At 37.8% G+C, this 24,726-nt stretch overlaps 1 protein-coding gene across 4 annotated transcripts in view; it reads right to left on the reverse strand.

Moving 5' to 3' along the window:
* GDPD4 (glycerophosphodiester phosphodiesterase domain containing 4) overlaps positions 1–24,726 on the reverse strand; it is a 182,759-nt gene that overhangs the window by 68,547 nt on the left and 89,486 nt on the right. For 3 of the 4 annotated variants that reach the window (XM_019449913.2, XM_019449912.2, XM_019449911.2), the window contains 2 exons: positions 8,046–8,267; positions 6,974–7,128 (listed from right to left, as the gene is read on the reverse strand). In XM_019449913.2, the coding sequence (XP_019305458.2) occupies positions 6,974–7,128; positions 8,046–8,267 (377 nt within the window). The remainder of the gene's footprint in view (positions 1–6,973; positions 7,129–8,045; positions 8,268–24,726) is intronic. The other variant, XM_019449914.2, reaches the window with a different exon arrangement.

A 24,726-nucleotide genomic window follows, 5' to 3' on the forward strand; every position in this document is an offset into this window, starting at 1 on the left:
CATACACACCTATCAAGCACCACAACAATCCACCCCAGTAAGCTAAGCAGTGCCATCTAGTGGAGAATGGAGCCATTACACTACTGAGCCCCGCCCAACTGGGCCAACATAGCTCTTCAGGAACACAAGTCTCTCCACCTGCTTAGTTTACAGACTATAAATTGATTCACAGTCTGACTTCTAAAGAAAATGATGTAATTTCAATCATATTTTGGTCTGTTTGCTGGTCCATCTATTCAATTTTCTTTTTTCTCTCTTTTTCATTTCTTTTCTTTTCTTGAATACAGAAAGAGAAAAAATTATTTTTACTTTCAATTTTTATTAAAAATATTTTTATTTTTTTCTACTATATTTTTTACTTTTTTGTAAATTTCTCAAATTCTATTTTACTTCCATCATTTCATTTTATTCTACTTCACTCAATTCATTTTTTCAAATTTTCAAACATTTTTCTTTTTTTTCTTCCCCTTTTCCTCTAATCTATCAAGCTCCTTTGAACAACCAGACTAAAACACACCTAGGATCTGGCATCATTTATATGATTTGTGTGTGTGTGTGTGTGTGTGTGTGTGTGTGTGTGTGTGTGCTGTTTTTAATTTTTTTAATTTTAATTTTTTTTACCTTATGAACTCCTTTTCTCCCCTGAAAATGATGAAATGAAGGAATTTACCCCAAAAGAAACAGCAGGAAGAAACGACAGCCAGGGACTTAACACAGATATAAGCAAGATGTCTGAACCGGAATTTAGAATTATTGTAATAAGAATACTAGCTGGGGTCTGAAAATAGACTAGAATCCCTCTCTGCAGAGACAAAAGAAGTAAAAGCTAGTCAGGATGAAATTTTAAAAAATGCTATAACTGAGCTGCAATCTCAAATGGCTGCCACAGTGGCAAAGATGGATGAGGCAGAGCAGCGAATCAGTGATACAGAGGACAAATTTGTGGAGAATAATGAAGCAAGAAAAAGGGAGGAAAATAAGGCAAAGGAGCACGATTTAAGAATTAGAGAAACCAGTGACTCATTAAAAAGGAACATCAGAATCATAGGAGTCCCAGAAGATGAAGAGAGAGAAAAAGGGGTAGAAGTGTTATGTGAGCAAATCATAGCAGAAAACTTTCCTGACCTGGGTAAAGACAAAGACAACAAAATCCAGGAAGCACAGAGGACTCCCATTAGATTCAACAAAAACCAACCATCAATAAGGCATATCATAGTCAAAATCACAAAATACTCAGGCAAGGAAAGAATCATGAAAGCAGCAAGGAAAAAAAAAGTCCTTATCCTAGAAGGGAAGACAGATCAGGTTTGCAGCAGACCTATCTGCAGAAGCTTGGCAGGCCAGAAAGGAGTGGCAGGATATATTCAATGTGCTGGATCAGAAAAATATGCAGTCAAGAATTCTTTATCCAGCAAGACTATCATTCAAAATAGGAGAGATTAAAAATTTCCCAAACAAAAATTAAAGGAGTTTGTGACCACTAAACCAGCCCTGCAAGAAATTTTAAGGGGGACTCTCTGAGGGGAAAAAATATGAAAAAAAAAAGAGAGAGAGAGAGAGAGACCAAAAGCAACAAAGACTAGAAAGGACCAGAGAACACCACCAGAAACTTCCAACTCTACAAGAAACATAATGGCAATAAATATCTTTCAGTACTCACTCTAAATGTCAATGGACTCAATCCTCCAAACAAAAGACATACGGTAGCAGAATGGATAAGAAAACAAGATCCATCTATATGCTGTTTATAAGAGACCCACTTTAGACCTACAGACACCTTCATATTGAAAGTAAGGGGATGGAGAACCATTTATCATGCTAATGGTCAACAAAAGAAAGCTGGAGTAGCCATACTTATATTAGACAATGTAAACTTTATTTATTTATTTTTTAACGTTTATTTACTTTTGAGACAGAGAGAGACAGAGCATGAATGGGGGAGGGTCAGAGAGAGAGAGGGAGACACAGAATCTGAAACAGGCTCCAGGCTCTGAGCTGTCAACACAGAGCCCAACGTGGGGCTCGAACTCACGAACCGTGAGATCATGACCTAAGCCGAAGTCAGACGCTTAACCAACTGAGCACCCAGGCGCCCCAGACAATGTAGACTTTAAAATAAAGACTAATAAGAGATGAAGAAGGGCATTATATCATAATTAAGGGATCTATCCACTAAGAAGACCTAACAGTTGTAAACATTTATACTCCAAATGTGGAATATATAAATCAATTAACCACAACATAAAGAAACTCATTGATAATACTACCATAATAGTATGGGACTTCAACACCCCACTTGCAACAATGGACAGATCATCTAAACAGAAAGTCAACAAGGAAACAATGGCTTTGAATGACACACTGACCGGATGGACTTAACAGATATATTCAGAACATTTCATCCTAAAGCAACAGAATATACATTCTTCTCCAGTGCACATGGAATGTTCTCCAGAATAGATCACATACTGGGACACAAATCAGCCCTCAACAAGTACAAAAAGATCGAGATTATACCGTGCATATTTTCAGACCACAACACCATGAAACCTGAAATCAACCATAAGAAACAATTTGGAAAGATAAAAAATACTTGGAGACTAAAGAATATCCTACTGAAGAATGAATGGGCGAACCAAGAAGTTAAAGAGGAATTAAAAAGTACATGGAAGCCAATGAAAATGATAACACCACAGCCCAAATCTCTGGGACACAGCAACGGTGGTCATAAGAGGGAAGTATATAGCAATCCAGGCCTTCCTAAAGATGGAAGAAAGGTCTCAGATACACAACCTAACCTTACACGTTAAAGAGTTGGAAAAGGGACAGCAAATAAAACCCAAAGGCAGCAGAAGACAGGAAATAATAAAGACTGAGCAGAAATCAATGCTATCAACCAAAAGAAACAGTAGAACAGATCAATGAAACCAGAAGCTGGTTCTTTGAAAGCATTAAAAAAATTGATAAACCACTAGCCACTTTGATCAAAAAGAAAAGGGGAAAGGATCCAAATAAATAAAATCAAGAATGAAAGAGGAGAGATCACAACCAACACAGCAGAAATACAAACAATAATATCAGAATATTATAAGCAATTATACGCCAATAAAATGGGCAATCTGGAAGAAATGGACAAATTCCTAGAAACATATAAACTACCAAAACTGAAACAGGAACAAATAGAAAATATGAACAGACCCATAACCAGTAAAGAAATCTAATTTGTAATCAAAAATATCCCAAAAAACAAGAGTCCAGGGCCAGATGGCTTTCCAGAGAAATTCTACTGAACATTTAAGGAAGAATTAACACCTATTCTCTTGAAGCTGTCCCAAAAAACAGAAATGGAAGGAAAACTTCCAAACTCTTTCTATGCATCCAGCATTATCTTGATTCGAAAACCAGTAAACCACTAAAAAGGGGAACTATAGACCAATTTCCCTGATAAACATACATGTAAAAATCCTCAATAAGACATTAGCCAACCAGATCCAATAGTACATTAAAAAATTATTCACCATGACCAAGTGAGATTTATACCTGGGATGCAGGGCTGGTTCAATATCCACAAAATAATCAATGTGATTCATCACATCAATAAAAGAAAGGACAAGGACCACATGATCCTCTCAATAGATACAGAGAAAGCATTTGACAAAATACAGCATCCTTTCTTGATAAAAACCCTCAGGAAAGTAGGGTAGAAGGATCATACCTCGAGATCATAAAAGCCATTCGTATGAAAGACCCACGCTAATATCATCCTCAATGGGGAAAAACTGAGAGCTTTCCTCCTAAGGTAAGGAACAAGACAGGGATGTCCACTCTTGCCACTGTTATTCAACATAGTATTGGAAGTCTTAGCCTCAGCAATCAGAAAACGCAAAGAAATAAAAGGCATCCAAATCAGCCAGGAGAGGTCAACCTTTCACTCTTTGCAGATGACACGATACTGTCTATGGAAAACCCAAAAGATTCTACCAAAAAACTGCCAGAACTGATTGATGAATTCAGCAAAGTTGCAGGATATAAAACAAATGCACAGAAATCTGTTGCATTCCTATACACCAATAATGAAGCAACAGAAAGAGAAATCAAGGAATTGATCCCATTGACAATTGCACCAAAACCCATAAAATACCTAAGAATAAATCTAACCAAAGAGGTGAAAAATCTATACGCTGAAAACTACAGAAAGCTTATGAAAGAAATTGAAGAAGACACAAAAAATGGAAAAAGATTTCATGCCCCTGGATAGGAAGAACAAATATTGCTAAAATGTCAATCTACATACTCAAATACAATCTACATACTCAATGCAATACCTATCAAAATAACACCAGCATTCTTCACAGAGCTAGAACAAACAATTCCAAAATTTGTATGGAACCAGAAAAGACCCTGAATAGCCAAAGAAATGTTGAAAAAGAAAACCAAAGCAGGAGCATCACAATCCCGTACTTCAAATTGTATTACAAAGCTGTAATCATCAAGATAGTAGGGTACTGTCACAAAAACAGACACTCAGATCAACAGAACAGAATACAGAACCCAGAAATGGACCCACAAACTTATGGGCAACTAATCTTTGACAAAGCAGGAAAGAATATCCCGATGAAATAAAGACAGTCTCCTCAGCAAGTGGTGCTGGGAAAACTGGACAGCGACATGTAGAAAAATGAACCTGGACCACTTTCTTACACCATACACAAAAATAAACTCAAAATGGACGAAAGACCTATATGTAAGACAGGAAGCCATCGAAATCCTTGAGGAGAAAACAGGCAAAAACCTCTCTGACCTTGGCCACAGCAACTTCTTACTCAACACGTCTCCAGAGGCAAGGGAAACAAAAGCAAAAATGAACTATTGGGACTTCATCAAAATAAAAAGCTTCTACACAGCGAAAGAAACAATCAGCAAAACTTAAAGGCAACCAATGGAATGGGAGAAAATATTTGCAAACAACATATCAGATAAAGGGTTAGTATCCAAAATCTATAGGAACTTATCAAACTCAACCCCCAAAAAACAAAGAATCCAGTGAAGAAATGGGCCAAAGACATGAATAGACACTTCTCCAAAGAAGACATCCAGATGGCCAACTGACACATGAGAAAATGTCCCACATCACTCATAATTAGGGAAATACAAATAAAAACCACAATGAGATACCACCTCACACCTGTCAGAATATCTAACATTAACAACTCAGGCAACAACAGATGTTGGTGAGGATGCAGAGGCAGAGGATCTCTTTTGCATCATTGGTGGGAATGCAAGCTGGTGCAGCCACTCCGGAAAACAGTATGGAGGTTCCTCAAAAATTAAAAATAGAAGTACCCTATGACCCAGCAATTGCACTACTGGGCATCTATCCAAGGGATACAGGTGTGCTGTTTCGAAGGGACACATGCACCCCCATGTTCATAGCAGCGCTATCAACAATAGCCGAAGTATGGAAAGAGCCCAAATGTCCTTTGATGGATGAATGGATAAAGGAAATGTGGTGTATATATATACAATGGAGGTTTTACTCGGCAATCAAAAAGAATGAATCTTGCCATTCACAACTACGTGGATGGAACTGGAGGGTATTATGCTAAGCGAAATTAGTCAGAGAAAGATAAATATCATATGACTTCACTCATATGAGGAATTTAAGATACAAAACAGATGAACATAAGGGAAGGAAAGCAAAAATAATATAAAAACAGGGAGGGGGACAAAACATAAGAGACTCTTAAATATGGAGAACAAACAGAGGGTTACTGGAAGGGTTGTAGAAGGGGGGATGGGCTAAATGGGTAAGGGGCATTAAGGAATCTACTCCTGAAATCACTCTTGCACTATATGATAACTAACTTGAATGTAATTTAAAAAAAATAAATTAAATTTTTAAAAAAGATAATCTCTCTCCCTCTCCCTGTGCCCCTCCCCTGCTCAGTCTCTTTCTCTCTCTCTCTCAAAAAAAAATTATGAGTAGAAGAGAAGAACATCACCACAGATCCATTTTCTATTTGAAAAAAGTAAAAGGAAAGGGAAATATACTCAAAATAGAAGTAGTAGTTCAGAAAAGAGAAATCCTCTGATTGGGAAATAGAGGCAAAACATATATAATTTTCCACTGCTAAAAGGAAAAAGATACATTTTATGATCAACCATCCCATGGCCAGAGGGGTGAGAGAAGTGAGAATAAGAACATAAGTAAATCCAACAGCCTAGCTCATGGCTTGAGACGCAGAAAGGTATCTAAGGGTAATTTTTATTAAGTCCAAGGAGATTTTAGATATATATATATCTCCAAGGAAAACATTGGCTTTGAAGCATTTACAATCATCTGAAAAAAATTACTTTTAAATCTAAGAGAAAGGAACTATGGATTAAATTAAGCAGTGATTAATAACAGTTAAGTTTGGAAAAAATTGCCATTTTATCCCCTGGTGCTTTTAATTCTGAAAATCTGTTGCTAATTACATATTTATAAATATAGACAATAATTTTAGTTTCTTCTTGTGCTTGGCTGTTTTAACTTGTTTTTATTTTTTATTTATTTAGGCATGTTCTTAATTATCTCATAAGAAATCTGGCTATCTGAACCACAAAGCTATTTATGAGGTACTGCAATGCTTCTAGTAATGGCTGAAGGAAATAAACAACTTTCTGATTTCTGACTTATATAAGAACAAAAACACCAAGCACACAAAAAAGTGTGTTGAATGATAACAGACTGGAGGTAAAGCAGAGGCTGATGACTATGTTCCACAGACAGGGACACAGTCTACACAAATGTTTGCTAGCAGAGGGAAGGAGGAAGACAGGGTGAGAAGGGTAAGAAGGGGAAAATAGGGGATTCAAAAAGAGCCACACAAAGAAATCCTGATATGAGGAGATGCTAATTAAAGTAGTCTGGTGGTAATGCAGATTTTATGCAAGGCAATACATGCCAAGAAAGACATGGTCAAACACTTACTTCAATCCTTTGTAGAACAACCTCTTGTAGTCAACATTTATTCTACTGATATTTTCTTTTGTAAGACGTTCAATGGAAAATAACTGGCCCACTTGCTGAAAACCAGGAGCTCTGCTTTGGACATACTGCCTATCAAAACTTGGCAACCAAAAAATCTGTAAGGAGAAAAAGGAAGTCTTTAGTGGATAATCAGCTCTCTAGGTACAAGCGGCCTCATTCCAGCACTGGTAACAGTCTATAGAGAGTAGAGAGAGATTCTAGTCCTTGGTGAAAGAGTCAACGTGGCCTAATACCATCCAATGAACTCTTATGATGGGACTTTCACCAGGGTTGTTCTGGAGTGAGATTTCTTAAAGTTAATATCCTGAGTCAAGGGCCCATTGTGTTCAGATAGCCCCACACTAGCCAAAGTGGATGAGGAGTTGGTAGGTGCAGATGAAAGGTAGGAATCCTATTTCCTCCAGCTGATAATGCTAAAAATCATCTTTGAGAGGGGTCATTTCCTGTCAATGGGGAATACTATTATGACTCATCTGTGGGAATAGTTCCATTTGCAAGAAGACACATTTGTTTCACTCAGCACTCTACCATATTTTAATAACTTAAGAGATTTGGAATGATTGCCCAAGTGCAGAGAGTTGCTTCTGAAAAACATGATGAACAAATCTCTGCTCAAATAAGAACCAGCTCTTTCTTCTGTACCATTAATTAAAGTCAAATCCTCAAAGCCTTAGTGCTATCCAGGCCCCTTCTAATAGTTCTATGCTAGTGATGGTGCAGGTTACATTGTATAGTCATTACACACATACTTTTTTTTAACAGAGAGCTGTTATTTCATTTGGTTTGGAGTAGCAAACAGCTTCTGTGTTTTTCCCCACTGAGATAAATTTAACTGGGTCATTCTTAGATTGCCACGTGTAGCTACATAAGCAACAATCTCTATTTCTACAGATAGCAAAATTATTTAGACATCCCAGGGAAGATCTACAAGCTAGGTCAGGTTCAATTGCTATGCTCCTGGGACATGCTACCCACCTCCCAACCTCTACCATAAATAATGAGACAGACATACCAGATGTTGCTCAATTTTGGAGGCAAGGATCACGCTTACTACATGGCGAATATAGGTGTGTCTGAGAGGATGTTTTCGTGGAGGGGTATTAAGATCAAATATCACAAATTTTTTTTCCTTCTGTGCAAGTTCCAATAAGTCAGTTAGTTTTGGAATCCTCTGATTTTCTGCTTTTTCACGATCAGCCCTTGATAGGGGTTTCATGTGGTAGAATGGTTTAAACTAAAAACAAATACATCAGAGAATACATTGGCTCCTATCAAAAGCAATTTCCAATTCTCCTGCTAGATAGCCCCACACCCAGGCCTATCCTCACGTTGCTCCATTATCATCCAACCCGCCAGATCCTCTGAAATACTGGTCCTGAAATAACAGTTGCCAAGGAGAGAAATTGAATGTAATCTTAATAGGTAATTACGGTATTTGGAATGATTTCTTCTACGCTGTAGAACATGTCGTATTTGCATGGAAAGTCCTTAATATTTTTGTCCTGACCTTCCTTTTCAGATTTTTTTCTATAACTTGAAGTAATACAATCTCTTTTTATAAAAGTCACACTGGTTTCCCACATTTGCTCTCACTGTTCTAGTTATGTGTAATGGAAAAACAGGGTTTGGCTTAAGATTAAATTGGATTCAATCCCAGCTCTATCACTCATTGGTTTTCCTCGCCGTACCCACCTGTTAAATCTTATCCTAAACCTACAAAGCCCAGCTTAAACGCTACCCCCTTCATGAAGCCTTCCTTAAATATTCCTAAGCTAAAAAGACTTTGATGGTATTAAATTCCAAAAACTCATTTTTATGCCTCAGTTGTATATTTCATTTTGCCTTCTATTTATGTCTTAGGCCAGATTCAAATTTTTACTTCATATGCTTCTTTCTGTGTAACTGTGGTAAAACCATTTAAATTCTCAAAGTTTTCATTGCCCAAACTATAAAATGGGGATGTGGAGAGGTAACCTATGTATTTCTCAGGATTATTTTGAATATTAAATATGATAAAATATTTACAAGTTCTATAAGCGTGTCTAGTACATAGAAAAGTGCACAATTCACATTAGTTCCCTCACTCTCTACTGCTCCTACTGGAGTGTACCTTCCTTATGGCAGGAATTGTCATATATTCTTTGCAATATTTTTCAAAGAATTTCATTTTATACCTCAGTCCATACATCTATTAGCTATATTAAATTTAAAAATGGCTACTTTTATAGTCATTTGTTTATTTTAGATAATTTGTGGGTGAAGTCAGTGATAAAAGGCTATCTCTAAGAAGGAAACAGGACATGGGTCCTTTTCTCAAGACTCAAGTAATATCTTTTTCTACACGACTTTATCTTCATTCTCATTCTCACCCTAGATTTCTATTTCTTCCCCTTCCCCTGACCTCCCTCTTTTCAGCAAAGAAATCATCATATTGCACAGTATCATCAAACTAGAACAGAAGCCAGATCATAGAAGTTGAATTAAATCATGGTCTAGACCTCAGTTGAGGTCTATTATTAAGGGCCTTCTTAATCCTCAGGAAAATAAAAAATTTGCCTCAGAATTCAAGAGTTTGGTAGATTCTTCCAGATATAGAACAACTGATTTCACTTAATTATTAGACCTTCATGTGGGGAAAACTGTTAAAAGCGCAGAAAGAGAAACACCAAGACAGAACTGAAATAAATCAGCTGTGCATAATTTTTAAAATGTCCCTGAATGAGCAAAAAGAATAAGAAATACTCTATGGAAGGACATTTATAAAGCCTTTTCTTTTTTTTTAAATATATGAAATTTATTGTCAAATTGGTTTCCATACAACACCCAGTGCTCATCCCAAAAGGTGCCCTCCTCAATACCCATCACCCACCCCCCCATCAACCCTCAGTTTGTTCTCAGTTTTTAACAGTCTCTTATGCTTTGTAAAGCCTTTTCTTTAAGGATAAAGTGAACAAAAAATTTTTTAAAAATAAATTTTAAACAATAGGGTTTAAAACAGGATTCCAGTAAGCTTTAAATAGTAATTTGGGATAGGTCTAACAGCAGAAGCAAATTGAGCCTCTTATTTTTGGTACATAAAATAGGAGACTTAGAAAAATAAACTGGAACGGGACAAAACCAGTTTAGACTATCTCCAACAAGTTGTTGAACATTTTTTTTAAAGCCCTAGAAAACAACAAGCTAGAAATGGAAACAAACTTGTGGTTCTCCACATAAAAACAACACTAAAAATGTCCTCATTCTCTATGCTTATGCTTAGAGAAATTACAAGTAGGAGAATCCAATGTACCCTATTGGTAAGAAATGGAACAATTATCCAAAATCTGCCCAATGATACCACTTAAAGGGAAACGCTACTACCCAACATGAGATTCTGAAAATAACTATATATAAATATAGATGAACAATATAGCTTCTTGTTGATACTGGTGCCACTACCTTTACTATTAATACCACTACCATGGAAAATCAGACTGCTCAAAGTACCAAAACTATTCAAGTAGTGGGAATTTCTAACCATCTTAAATCCTTTTCCATGTCCCAACCTATAACTGTTACTTTTGTCAGAACTCTTCCTTCCCTATGGCACTTTCCTATAAATTTCATCATTAGGAATCTACTGTGCAAAAAGACCCACCAGAAGAAATATACTGCAGATAAAATATTTTCAGGAGTTGCAGAAAATTCTACTTCACATTATCAAATTATAGCATGGACATTAGTATATTAATTCCAAAACAAGCAAATAACGGGCACAGAACTAGAACCCCATGAGGGGAAATGACAGAATAATTGAGAGTCAAACCAGTAAAGGTTCATATTGACTCTCTTGACACTGTTGCCTAAAATCCTCTTAATGCTGAAGTTAAGGAAGATCTAAGCCAACTATAACAGATTTAATAAAATAAGGATTAATTATCCCTTGCTTTAGTCCAAGCAAAATGTCTGTTTTGCCTGTTTAAAAAAAGAAAACCCAAAACTGAGATGGTAGAAGATACTGATTTGTCCCACATCTGTAAGCTATTAGCCAAAGAGTTATATACCTCATTTTCTAGTACTGCCTAATGCAAATACAATCTCTTTGGCCCTATCTCTACTTTCTTTCCTGTTTTAGCTGATGAAGACAATCAATATGTATTGCCTTCACCAGGGAACAATCAACAATTTACCTGGAAAATTATGCCTTAGACATTTACTGAAGCCCCATCCTACTTTTCTCAAGTGTTAAACCAAGATCATAGGGATATGCAATAAGACATATTGAAATTGCAAGATCAACTACATATTCATGAAGCTTCTAAAAAAAATTTTTTAGGGGCACCTGGGTGGCTCACTGACTCGATTTCAGCTCAAGTCATGATCTCGTAGTTTTGTAAGTTCAAGCCCTGCTTCAGGCTCTGGGCTGGCAGCACAGAGCCTGCCTGCGATTCTCTCTCTCCCTCTCTCTATGTCCCTCCCTTACTCATGCCTGTCTCTTTCAAAAATGAAATAAAATAAACTTAAAATTAAAAAAATAAAAGAAAAAGAAATTTTAATTCTACAAAGTAACAGTTCATTATCCAGGGTTCAGCAAACTTATTCTGTGAAGGGCCAGACACTAAGTATTTTTTACTTTGTGGATCATACAGTCTCTGTCACAACTACTCAACTCTGCTTCTATAGTGCAAAAACAGCAAAAGACAATTCATAATGAATAAGCATGGCTGTGTTCCAAAAAAAACCACTTTATTTATGGACCCTGAAATTTGAGTTTTATATCATTTTTACAGGTCATGAAACATTTTTCTTTTGACTTTGTTCAACCATTTAGAAATGTAAAAACAACTCTTATGAGCTCACAGGCTGTACAAAAATAGCCAGTGGCTGGATTTGTACAACAAGCCATAGTTTGCCAACACTTGATCTAGACCATGATATACTGGCTGAGGAAGGACATATCTAATGAGAGATACAAATTATCCAAGGCCAAACACTAAGGACAATTAAATAATTTCTGGAATTAAGTGGATGTTGTGGAGTATATACAACAGACTGTTTTGAAACAGACCTCTCTGTATGATTAGACAAACATTTTGGAACCATTTTCACAAAACATGGAAACCAAAAAGACCTTCAGTAATCTCAAAATATTTCTTCAACAATCATCTTTGCTGATCTTCTAGATCATAATAAACATTTCCTTTTGAAAGTACACAGAAGGGGAGGCCATGGTCTAAAAGTATTAGTAAGCTGTAATAACAAAGACTCATTGCCTATTAATACCCATTGATCCAGTATCGAGGTTTTTTATCTTTGCTTCAGAAGAAAATGCAGTCCTGGTCAAATTAGTCTAAGAATCTTCAGATGCTATACTAGTTTCATCTTTCTATTTTATGGAAACACATTCCATACAATCTCTGTTGTTAACCAAAAATACCCAATGTTTTATGTCAGTTAATTAATTATGAAATAGTCATTTTCTTTTCTTGTATTGCCATTCACCAATATAACACTCTTCATACAGCAACTGTATTATCCTACCAAAGGAGAATCTCCTAATTTCTGTAATTTGAGAACTTTCCATGCTTGGAACAAACCTTTTGTGTGCTCCTATACCAAATCTTGATCTAATATTGTTTACTGACAGGTTTTATCTTAACAATTAAAAAAGATAATAATAAATGGATTATGCACCTTCTTCATAATAAACTGATTTTTCCAGATTCTCTCACAAAGTCTCAAATCTATTACCAGTTATCAAATTGGCTTGAGTGGCCAAAATTAGGGCCTTCTCTAGGGCACGTGAGAAGTTTTTTTACCTTTTTAGTTATCTGTATTAAACATGAATTACAAATACACAAACTACTGGGTGCCCTGAAGCTTCCCAAATAAATTGCTGTCCTAAAGGTAGAGGTCCACAGTAAAGAGACATTAGAAGAAATACTTTAGCAGATCATTATACTAAACAAAATGCTCTAAAACCCTTAGACAAGGGCCTTTTATAAAGAACAAAGACCAATCTACGGGGTTTAGGAATTCCATCATTAATACACAAAATTTGGCCCCCAATTCTGAAAAGAAACACTACAACTAATCAGGTTGCCAGATTCATGGTGGCTACCTTGTAGCACCAGTTAACCTTTTTTTCAAAAATTTTTTAAATGTTTGTTTAGAGCATGAGCAGGGGAGGGGCAGGGAGAGAGGGAGAGGGAGAGAGAGAGATTGAGAATCCCAAGCAGGCTCCACACTATCAGCATGAAGCCCAGCGCGGGGCTTGAACTCATGAACCATGAGATCATGATCGGAGCTGTACCAAGAGTCAGACACTTAACCGACTGAGCCACTCAGGTGCCCCACACCAGTTAACTTCCAATGGATACTTCCCCAAAATCTTCATGACACAATTCATTACAGTAGGGATAAATTGGCTGCAATATCAAACACTGATAAGGTAACTATTCTATGACATCAGAAGTAGGACCGGTTCTTTCCCCACCTGTAACCAACATAATCCTGGAAAAACTATAAAGTGAGAAATGAATTGGAACTTTGCACCAAAGGGCCCTTTGAGGTTCTCTAACATGGTTTTGTACAGTGTCTTCCCTCTGTGGACTATGAATTTATACTAGTAACCATGTTTACTTTTTGGTTGGGCTAAAGCATTTCCTTATTGAATAGTCACTGCAACTTAAAATAGCTTTAAAAACTATGACTATTTTTTGGTATTTATCCTATTTGGTATTCTCTCAGATTTTTGGATCTGTGGTTTGATGTCTGTCACTAATTTTGGAAGATTTTCAACCATTATTACTTCAAATATTTTTTCTTCTCCATTTGGTATCCTATTACACGTATGTTAATACCTTTTGTAATTTTCCCCATAATTCTTGGCTATTGTGTTCTTTTCAGTTATCTCTTTGTGTTTCAGTTTGGGAAGTTTCTGGTGATGTATCTTCAAGATTACTGATTCTTTCTTTATCTGTGTCCAATCTACTGATAATGTCCCCCCTAAATCTTGGCTATTGTATTCTTTTTCAGTTATCTCTTTGTGTTTCAGTTTGGGAAGTTTCTGATGATGTAACTTCAAGGTTACTGATTCTTTCTTCATCTGTGTCCATGCTACTGATAAGCTCATCAAAGGCATTCTTCATTTCACTTAAATATTTTTTATTTCTAGGCTTTCAATTCTTAGAATTTTCATCTCTCTGCTTACATTACTTATCTTTTCTTGCATGTTGTCTACTTTTTTCATTAAAGCTATTAACATAGCCTACTTTTTCCATTAGATCTATTAGCATATTAATCATAGTTATTTAAAATTCTCTAATAATTCTAAAATCTGTGTTATATCTGGGCACTTTTTTTTTGTCTCTTCATATTGTGCTTTATCTTGTCTTAGTATCTTAAAATTTTTTTGTTGGAAACTGGACATGATGTCATGGATATGAGGGACTGAGATAATTATGTTTTTATATAGCTATAGGTACTAGAGGATTCAGTTTCTGTGTTTTGTTTTGTTTCCTCTCCTATTGTCTTTGGATTCCTTAAGAGCTCCTTCTTAGACAAAGTATGTTTTGCAGCCCTCTCAGTTGTAACCCACTATTATTATATTGAAGCCCTATTCATGTGGTGATAAGGTGTTGGGAAAAGGAAGCATTCTACAATCTTATGATTAAATCTTGGCTTTTACTGAGTGTAAGTTCCAGAAGCATTTCCTAGTCTTTTTTTTCTCTACCCTTACATGAGACAGGAAGATTAGAGTGAACTGGAGTTGACTAACTGCCCTTCCCACATGTTAGATAAGGTTCTGGAATAGTAGTTCTCCCTGAAGACTAGGGCTTTGCAATGAAGAACACTCAGGATGTTATTTCAAAAAAGTTACTTTTCTCCTCCTGCTGCCCAAAACAGAAGTTTTTTCCCCAGTCCTCACTATGAAAACCTGATGGGAGTCCTTGGAGGCAAAATGGGAGTCTATATAAAACTGGGTCCCCAAGAGTTTTTAATTCTCAAGCTAGTCCACACTCAGCCTCCAGCATTAATCAAAATTACCAATAACTTAAACTGTTCCTACCAGTTCTTGGCCCCAGTGGCTTCTGCTTCTAGTAAACTGATCTTGGCTGTGATTCTCTGTACTCACCTTTCTCTCTAGATTGAGTGTCTCTGTCCAGAGTGATGGTTTGCCCTGTGATTTCAATTCTTTTATGGATCTAAAAAAGGCATTGATTTCCAATTTGTTTTGCGTTTTCTCTCTCTCTCTCTCTCTCTCTCTCTCTCTCTCTCTCTCTCTCTTTTTTTAAGGATGGGAGTTAGCACTTCCAAGCTCTTTATGTGTTGTAGCTGAAATGAGAAGTCCTCTCTGATTAGATTTAGGGTTTTTTGTTTTGTTTTGTGTTTCTTTAAATATTGACCTTGTTTCTTGTGTCCATACTAAATTCACCTATTAGTTCTTGAATATTTTTTGTAGATTCCTTGGGGTTTTTTACACCGGCAATAATGTCCCCTGCAAAGAGAAATAATTATATTTCTTCTTTTCCAGTCTGTATGCCTTCTTCCCTTATTGCACTGGCTAGGATTTACAATATGATGTTGAATAGGAGTGGTGAGACATTCTTCTTTTTTCCAAGTCTTAAGGAGAATAAGTTCATTCTTTCACCAATAAGTATGATGTTAGGTATATTACAGAATTATCTTTATCAAGTAAAGGTAGTTCCTTTATATTGTTAGTTCTCTGAGAGTTTTGATCAAGAATGGAAGTTAAATTTATGAAATGATTTTTCTTCATGAATTGAGATTATACATTTTCTTCTTTGTGTGTTAACGTGGTTAAATTAATTGATTTTCAACTATAAACCATGCATTGTCAGCATGATACCTCTTTGATCACAGTATATTATCATTTTTACATATTGCTAGATTCAGATTAACATTTTCTTAATGATTTTTATATCTGTATTCATGAGGTTTTATCAGTCTTGAGATTTCTTGAAAATGCCTTTTTATAGATTTGTTAGAAGAGAAATTCTGGCCTCATAAAAATGTACTGGAGATTATTATTTTTTTATTTTATGGAAGAGAATTTAGAATTGGTATTATTTGTTTCTTGTGCATTTGGTAGAATTCACCAGTGAACACATCTACAAACTGGTTTCCTGTGGGATATTTTTAAACTACAAATTCAGTTTCTTGAATAGTCTTAAATAGGACTTAAATAGTCTTAAATAGGACTATTTAGGTTACATATTTCTTCCTGAGTGAGTTTTGGTAGCTTGTGTATTTCAAACAATTGTTCCATTTCACCTAAATTTTCATATTTATAAGCACAGCTGTTCATAGACAATGATGTGCTGCTAAATGCTTAACAAGGAGCTCTTGAGAAATAAAGAGATCTGACTGTAGTGCTTGTCAAGTTTTTGTTGGTTAAATACTATAACCATGCCTAATTTCGTAACTGATGTAACAATTGGTTCCAAAAATTCTGAAATTTAATAATTGGCTCTTATGAACTAATATGAGCCAGCTCCACTATTACCAGTATTTCATTATTATCTTCTTTAATGTCTGGAGGATCTGAATGGATAAACCTTTATCTCTAATACTTGAAATTTGTGTCTTCTTTTTGTCTTGGTCACTTAGTTAGAAGCTTATCAGTTTTGTTGATCTCTTCAAAGAATAAGTTTCTTTCACTGACATTTTCTATTTCTCTGTTTCCATTCCACTGGTTTTTGCTATTTATTACTTCTTTTCTTATTCTTATTTTTGGTTTAATTCACTGTTATTTTTCTAGTGTCTTAAACAGGAAGCTTAGATTACTGATTTGAGACTCTTCATTCCTAATATAAGCAGAAAATCCCAAGGGGGTTTTCCTCTAAGCATAACTTTAGTTGAATTCTACCAGTTTCAATACGTTCTATTTTCATTCAGTTCAAAATATTATCTAATTTCCTTTGAGATACCCTATTTTATCTAGGGTTTCTTAGAGCTAGGTTTTTAAAAACATTTGGGAATATTTTTAAAGAACCAAACAAATTCTGGAGCTGAAGAACTTAATAAATGAGATGAAGAATGTATTAGAAAACATTAGAAATAGAGCAAATCAAATGGAAGAAATAAGAAAGCTGAAAAACAGGAATCTTGAAATGATTCAGGTAGGAAAGAGACAGCTAAGACTTTTAAAAAGTGAAGAAACCCTATGAGAACTATCAGACTCCCTTAGAAGAGCCAAAATAAGAATAATGGGTATACCAGAAGAGAAAGGGGCAGAGAGTTTATTTAAAGAAATAACAGTGGAGGGGTGCCTGGGTGGCTCAGTTGGTTAAGCATCCAACTTCGGCTCAGATCATGATCTCGTGGTTCATGAGTTCAAACCCCGTGTCAAGCTCTGTGCTGACAGCTAGAGCCTGTAGCCTGCGTCTCCCTCTCTGGATTCTGTGTCTCCCTCTCTCTCTCTGCCCCTCCCCTGCTTGTGCTCGGTCTCTGTCTCTCAAAAATAAATTTTAAAAAATTAAAAAAAAAAAAAAGAAATAACAGCGGAGGGGTGCCCAGGTGGCTCAGTCATTGAAGCATCGACTTCGTCTCAGGTCATCTGGAGTCTGCTTCAGATTCTGTGTCTCCCTCTCTCTTTACCCCTCCCCTGCTTGTGCTCTGTCTCTCTCAAAAATTAAAAACTAAGAGAAAGAAAGAAAGAAAGAAAGAAAGAAAGAAAGAAAGAAAGAACGAACGAACAGTGGAGAACTTCTCAAACCTATTGAAAGAGTTGGGACACAAAAGTCCATGGAGCCAATACATCACCTTATTATCTCAATGCAAAGACCTTCTCCAAGACACATTATAATAAAGCTGTCAAAAGTCAATAATAAGGAAATGTGAGAGGCTGCCAAGAGTTTTTTTAAAGTAGCCTACAAAGGAACCCCTATTAGACTATGAGCAGATTTCCAGGCCAGAAGAGAGTGGAATGACATATTCAGGGTACTGAAAGATTGAAAACTGCCGGTCCAAAATACTTTATCCAACAAAGTTATCCTTCAGATATGAAGGAGAAATAAAGACTTTCCCAGACAAGCAAAAGCTAGTGGAGTTTACCACCACTAGACCTACCTTACAAAAAATGCTGAAAGGAGCTTGTCTACCTGAAATGACACATGTACACAAAAACTCTGAGTAAGGTGATACAAAGGCAGAATCAGAACACTAACTGTATTTTAGAATATGATGTTAAACAATTATAGCACAAAGGTTAAAGAAAAAGAGCATTAAAAATAACTATAGGGGCGCCTGGGTGGCTCAGTCGGTTGAACGTCCGACTTCGGCTCAGGTCACGATCTCTCGGTCTGTGAGTTCGAGCCCCGCGTCAGGCTCTGGGCTGATGGCTCAGAGCCTGGAGCCTGCTTCCGATTCTGTGTCTCCCTCTCTCTCTGACCCTCCCCCGTTCATTCTCTGTCTCTGTCTCAAAAATAAATAAATGTTAAAAAAAAATTAAAAAAAAATAACTATAACTACTACAATTTGGTAACAAACTCACAACATAAAAGATCATTTCTGAGAGCAAAAATATGAAAGGGGAAGAGGAAAAGTATAGAATCTATATAGACAAAAATAAATTGCTATCAGCAGAAAAAGGAGTATTTTATCTAACATTTTATGAAAACTTCATAATAACCACAAAACATAAACCTAGAGCAGAGACACAAAACACCAAAAAAAAAAAAAAAAAAGTGAAACCCATGGGGCTCCTGGGTGGCTCAGTCAGTTGAGCAACCAACTTCTGCTCAGGTCATGATCTCATGGTTTGTGAGTTCAAGCCCCACACTGGGCTCACTGCTGTCAGCATGGAGCCTGGTTTGGATCCTCTGTTCCTCTCCCTCTCTGCTCCTCCCCCACTCACACTGTCTCAAAAATAAATAAACATTAAAAAAAAAACTTTTTAAAGGTGAAACCCGGGAGAGAGAGGGAAGATGGCAGCGTAGGAGGACGCTGGGCTCACCACGCGTCCTGCCGATCACTTAGATTCCACCTACACCTGCCTAAATAACGCAGAAAACCGCCAGCGGATTAGCAGAACGGAGTCTCCGGAGCCAAGCGCAGACGAGAGGCCCACGGAAGAGGGTAGGAAGGGCGGCGAGGCGGTGCGCGCTCCACGGACTGGCGGGAGGGAGCCGGGGCGGAGGGGCGGCTCGCCTGCCAAGCAGAGCCCCCGAGTCTGGCCGGCAAAAGCGGAGGGGCCTGACGGACTGTGTTCTGACAGCAAGCGCGACTTAGCGTTTGGGAGGTCATAAGTTAACAGCTCTGCTCGGAAAGCACGAAGGCTGGAGGACAAAGGGAAGGAGAGCTGCTGAGCCCCCGGACGACAGAGCTCAGTTTGGTGGGGAACAAAGGCGCTCGCCAGAGCCATCTCCCCCGCCCATCCTCCAGCCAAAATCCCAAAGGGAACCAGTTCCTGTCAGGGAACTTGCTCGCTCCGCGCAAACACCCAACTCTGTGCTTCTGCGGAGCCAAACCTCCGGCAGCTGATCTGACTCCCTCCCGCTGCCACAGGGCCCCTCCTGAAGTGGATCACCTAAGGAGAAGCGAGCTAAGCCTGCCCCTCCTGCTCCCGTGCACCTTGCCTACCCACCCCAGCTAATACGCCAGATCCCCAGCAACACAAGCCTGGCAGTGTGCAAGTAGCCCAGACGGGCCACGCCACCCCACAGTGAATCCCGCCCCTAGGAGAGGGGAAGAGAAGGCACACACCAGTCTGACTGTGGCCCCAGCGGTGGGCTGGGGGCAGACATCAGGTCGGACTGCGGCCCCGCCCACCAACTCCAGTTATACACCACAGCACAGGGGAAGTGCCCTGCAGGTCCTCACCACTCCAGGGACTATCCAAAATGACCAAACGGAAGAATTCCCCTCAGAAGAATATCCAGGAAATAACAACAGCTAATGAACTGATCAAAAAGGATTTAAATAATATAACAGAAAGTGAATTTAGAATAATAGTCATAAAATTAATCACTGGGCTTGAAAACAGTATAGAGGACAGCAGAGAATCTCTTGCTACAGAGATCAAGGGACTAAGGAACAGTCACGAGGAGCTGAAAAGCGCTTTAAACGAAATGCAAAACAAAATGGAAACGACGACAGCTCGAATTGAAAAGGCAGAGGAGAGAATAGGTGAACTAGAAGATAAAGTTATGGAAAAAGAGGAAGCTGAGAGAAAGAGAGATAAAAAAATCCAGGAGTATGAGGGGAAAATTAGAGAACTAAGTGATACACTAAAAAGAAATAATATATGCATAATTGGTATCCCAGAGGAGGAAGAGAGAGGGAAAGGTGCTGAAGGGGTACTTGAACAAATTATAGCTGAGAACTTCCCTGAACTGGGGAAGGAAAAAGGCATTGAAATCCAAGAGGCACAGAGAACTCCCTTCAGACGTAACTTGAATCGATCTTCTGCACCACATATCATAGTGAAACTGGCAAAATACAAGGATAAAGAGAAAATTCTGAAAGCAGCAAGGGATAAACGTGCCCTCACATAGAAAGGGAGGCCTATAAGACTCGTGACTGATCTCTCTTTTGAAACCTGGCAGGCCAGAAAGGATTGGCACGATATCTTCAGTGTGCTAAACAGAAAAAATATGCAGCCAAGAATCCTTTATCCAGCAAGTCTGTCATTTAGAATAGGAGAGATAAAGGTCTTCCCAAACAAACAAAAACTGAAGGAATTTGTCACCACTAAACCAGCCCTACAAGAGCTCCTAAGGGGGATCCTGTGAGACAAAGTACCAGAGACATCACTACAAGCATAAAACATACAGACATCACAATGACTCTAAACCCGAATCTTTCTATAATAACACTGAATGTAAATGGATTAAATGTGCCAACCAAAAGACATAGGATAGGGTATGAGAATGGATAAAAAGACAAGACCCATCTATTTGCTGTCTACAAGAGACTCATTTTAGATCTGAGGACACCTTTAGATTGAGAGTGAGGGGATGGAGAACTATTTATCATGCCACTGGAAGCCAAAAGAAAGCTAGAGTAGCCATACTTATATCAGACAAACTAGACTTTAAATTAAAGGCTGTAACAAGAGATGAAGAAGGGCATTATATAATAATTACAGGGTCTATCCATCAGGAAGAGCTAACAATTATAAATGTCTATGCGCCGAATACCAGAGCCCCCAAATATATAAAGCAATTACTCATAAACATAAGCAACCTTATTGATAAGAATGTGGTCATTGCAGGGGACTTTAACACCCCACTTACAGAAATGGATAGATCACCTAGACACACAGTCAATAAAGAAACAAGGGCCCTGAATGATACATTGGATTAGACGGACTTGACAGACATATTTAGAACTCTGCATCCCAAAGCAACAGAATATACTTTCTTCTCGAGTGCACATGGAACATTCTCCAAGAAAGATCATATACTGGGTCATAAAACAGCCCTTCATAAGTTTACAAGAATTGAAATTATACCATGCATACTTTCAGACCACAATGCTATGAAGCGTGAAATCAACCACAGGAAAAAGTCTGGAAAACCTCCAAAAGCATGGAGGTTAAAGAACACCCTACTAACAAATGAGTGGGTCAACCAGGCAATTAGAGAAGATATTAAAAAATATATGGAAACAAACGAAAATGAAAATACAACAATTCAAACGCTTTGGGATGCAGCGAAGGCAGTTCTGAGAGGAAAATGCATTGCAATCCAGGCCTATCTCAAGAAACAAGAAAAATCCCAAATACAAACTCTAGCAGCACACCTAAAGGAAATAGAAGCAGAACAGCAAAGGCAGCCTAAACCCAGCAGAAGAAGAGAAATCATAAAGATCAGAGCAGAAATAAACAATATAGAATCTAAAAAAACTGTAGAGCAGATCAACGAAACCAAGAGTTGGTTTTTTGAAAAAATAAACAAAATTGACAAACCTCTAGCCAGGCTTCTCAAAAAGAAAAGGGAGATGACCCAAATAGATAAAATCATGAATGAAAATGGAATTATTGCAACCAATCCCTCAGAGATACAAGCAATTATCAGGGAATACTATGAAAAATTATATGCCAACAAATTGGACAACCTGGAAGAAATGGACAAATTCCTAAACACCCACACTCTTCCAAAACTCAATCAGGAGGAAATAGAAAGCTTGAACAGACCCATAACCAGTGAAGATATTGAATCGGTTATCAAAAATCTCCCAACAAATAAGAGTCCAGGACCAGATGGCTTCCCAGGGGAGTTCTACCAGACGTTTAAAGTAGAGATAATGCCTATCCTTCTCAAGCTATTCCAAGAAATAGAAAGGGAAAGAAAACTTCCAGACTCATTCTATGAAGCCAGTATTACTTTGATTCCTAAACCAGACAGAGACCCAGTAAAAAAAGAGAACTATAGGCCAATATCCCTGATGAATATGGATGCAAAATTTCTCAATAAGATACTAGCACATCCTATTCAACGGCATATAAAAAGAATTATTCACCATGATCAAGTGGGATTCATTCCTGGGATGCAGGGCTGGTTCAACATTCGCAAATCAATCAACGTGATACATCACATTAACAAAAAAAAAAGAGAAGAACCATATGATCCTGTCAATCGATGCAGAAAAGGCCTTTGACAAAATCCAGCACCCTTTCTTAATAAAAACCCTTGAGAAAGTCGGGATAGAAGGAACATACTTAAAGAACATAAAAGCCATTTATGAAAAGCCCACAGCTAACATCATCCTCAACGGGGAAAAACTGAGAGCTTTTTCCCTGAGATCAGGAACACGACAGGGATGCCCACTGTCACCGCTGTTGTTTAACATAGTGCTGGAAGTTCTAGCATCAGCAATCAGACAACAAAAGGAAATCAAAGGCATCAAAATTGGCAAAGATGAAGTCAAGCTTTTGCTTTTTGCAGATGACATGATATTATACATGGAAAATCCGATAGACTCCACCAAAAGTCTGCTAGAACTGATACATGAATTCAGCAAAGTTGCAGGATACAAAATCAATGTACAGAGATCAGTTGCATTCTTATACACTAACAATGAAGCAACAGAAAGACAAATAAAGAAACTGATCCCATTCACAATTGCACCAAGAAGCATAAAATACCTAGGAATAAATCTAACTAACCAAAGATGTAAAAGATCTGTATGCTGAAAACTATAGAAAGCTTATGAAGGTAATTGAAGAAGATATAAAGAAATGGAAAGACATTCCACGCTCATGGATTGGAAGAATAAATATTGTCAAAATGTCAATACTACCCAAAGCTATCTATACATTCAATGCAATCCCAATCAAAATTGCACCAGCATTCTTCTCGAAGCTAGAACAAGCAATCCTAAAATTCATCTGGAAGCACAAAAGGCCCCGAATAGCCAAAGTAATTTTGAAGAAGAAGACCAAAGCAGGAGGCATCACAATCCCAGACTTTAGCCTCTACTACAAAGCTGTAATCATCAAGACAGAATGGTATTGGCACAAAAACAGACACATAGACCAATGGAATAGAATAGAAACCCCAGAACTAGACCCACAAACGTATGGCCAACTCATCTTTGACAAAGCAGGAAAGAACATCCAATGGAAAAAAGACAGTCTCTTTAACAAATGGTGCTGGGAGAACTGGACAGCAACATGCAGAAGGTTGAAACTAGACCACTTTCTCACACCATTCACAAAAATAAACTCAAAATGGATAAAGGACCTGAATGTGAGACAGGAAACCATCAAAACCTTAGAGGAGAAAGCAGGAAAAGACCTCTCTGACCTCAGCCGCAGCAATCTCTTACTCAACACATCCCCAAAGGCAAGGGAATTAAAAGCAAAAGTGAATTACTGGGACCTTATGAAGATAAAAAGCTTCTGCACAGCAAAGGAAACAACCAACAAAACTAAAAGGCAACCAACGGAATGGGAAAAGATATTTGCAAATGACATATCGGACAAAGGGCTAGTATCCAAAATCTATAAAGAGCTCACCAAACTCCACACCCGAAAAACAAATAACCCAGTGAAGAAATGGGCAGAAGACATGAATAGACACTTCTCTAAAGAAGACATCCGGATGGCCAACAGGCACATGAAAAGATGCTCAACGTCGCTCCTTATCAGGGAAATACAAATCAAAACCACACTCAGATATCACCTCACGCCAGTCACAGTGGCCAAAATGAACAAATCAGGAGACTTTAGATGCTGGAGAGGATGTGGAGAAACGGGAACCCTCTTGCACTGTTGGTGGGAATGCAAATTGGTGCAGCCGCTCTGGAAAGCAGTGTGGAGGTTCCTCAGAAAATTAAAAATAGACCTACCCTATGACCCAGCAATAGCACTGCTAGGAATTTATCCAAGGGATACAGGAGTACTGATGCATAGGGGCACTTGTACCCCAATGTTTATAGCAGCACTCTCCACAATAGCCAAAGTATGGAAAGAGCCTAAATGTCCATCAACTGATGAATGGATAAAGAAATTGTGGTTTATATACACAATGGAATACTACGTGGCAATGAGAAAGAATGAAATATGGCCGTTTGTAGCAACGTGGATGGAACTGGAGAGTGTTATGCTAAGTGAAATAAGCCATACAGAGAAAGACAGATACCATATGGTTTCACTCTTATGTGGATCCTGAGAAACTTAACAGAAACCCATGGGGGAGGGGAAGGGAAAAAAAAAAAAGAGGTTAGAGTGGGAGAGAGCCAAA

The sequence above is a fragment of the Panthera pardus genome, unplaced genomic scaffold (assembly GCF_024362965.1).
Source record: "Panthera pardus isolate Hobbes unplaced genomic scaffold, ASM2436296v1 HiC_scaffold_12, whole genome shotgun sequence".
In the NCBI taxonomy this organism is placed as follows: Eukaryota; Metazoa; Chordata; class Mammalia; order Carnivora; family Felidae; genus Panthera; species Panthera pardus.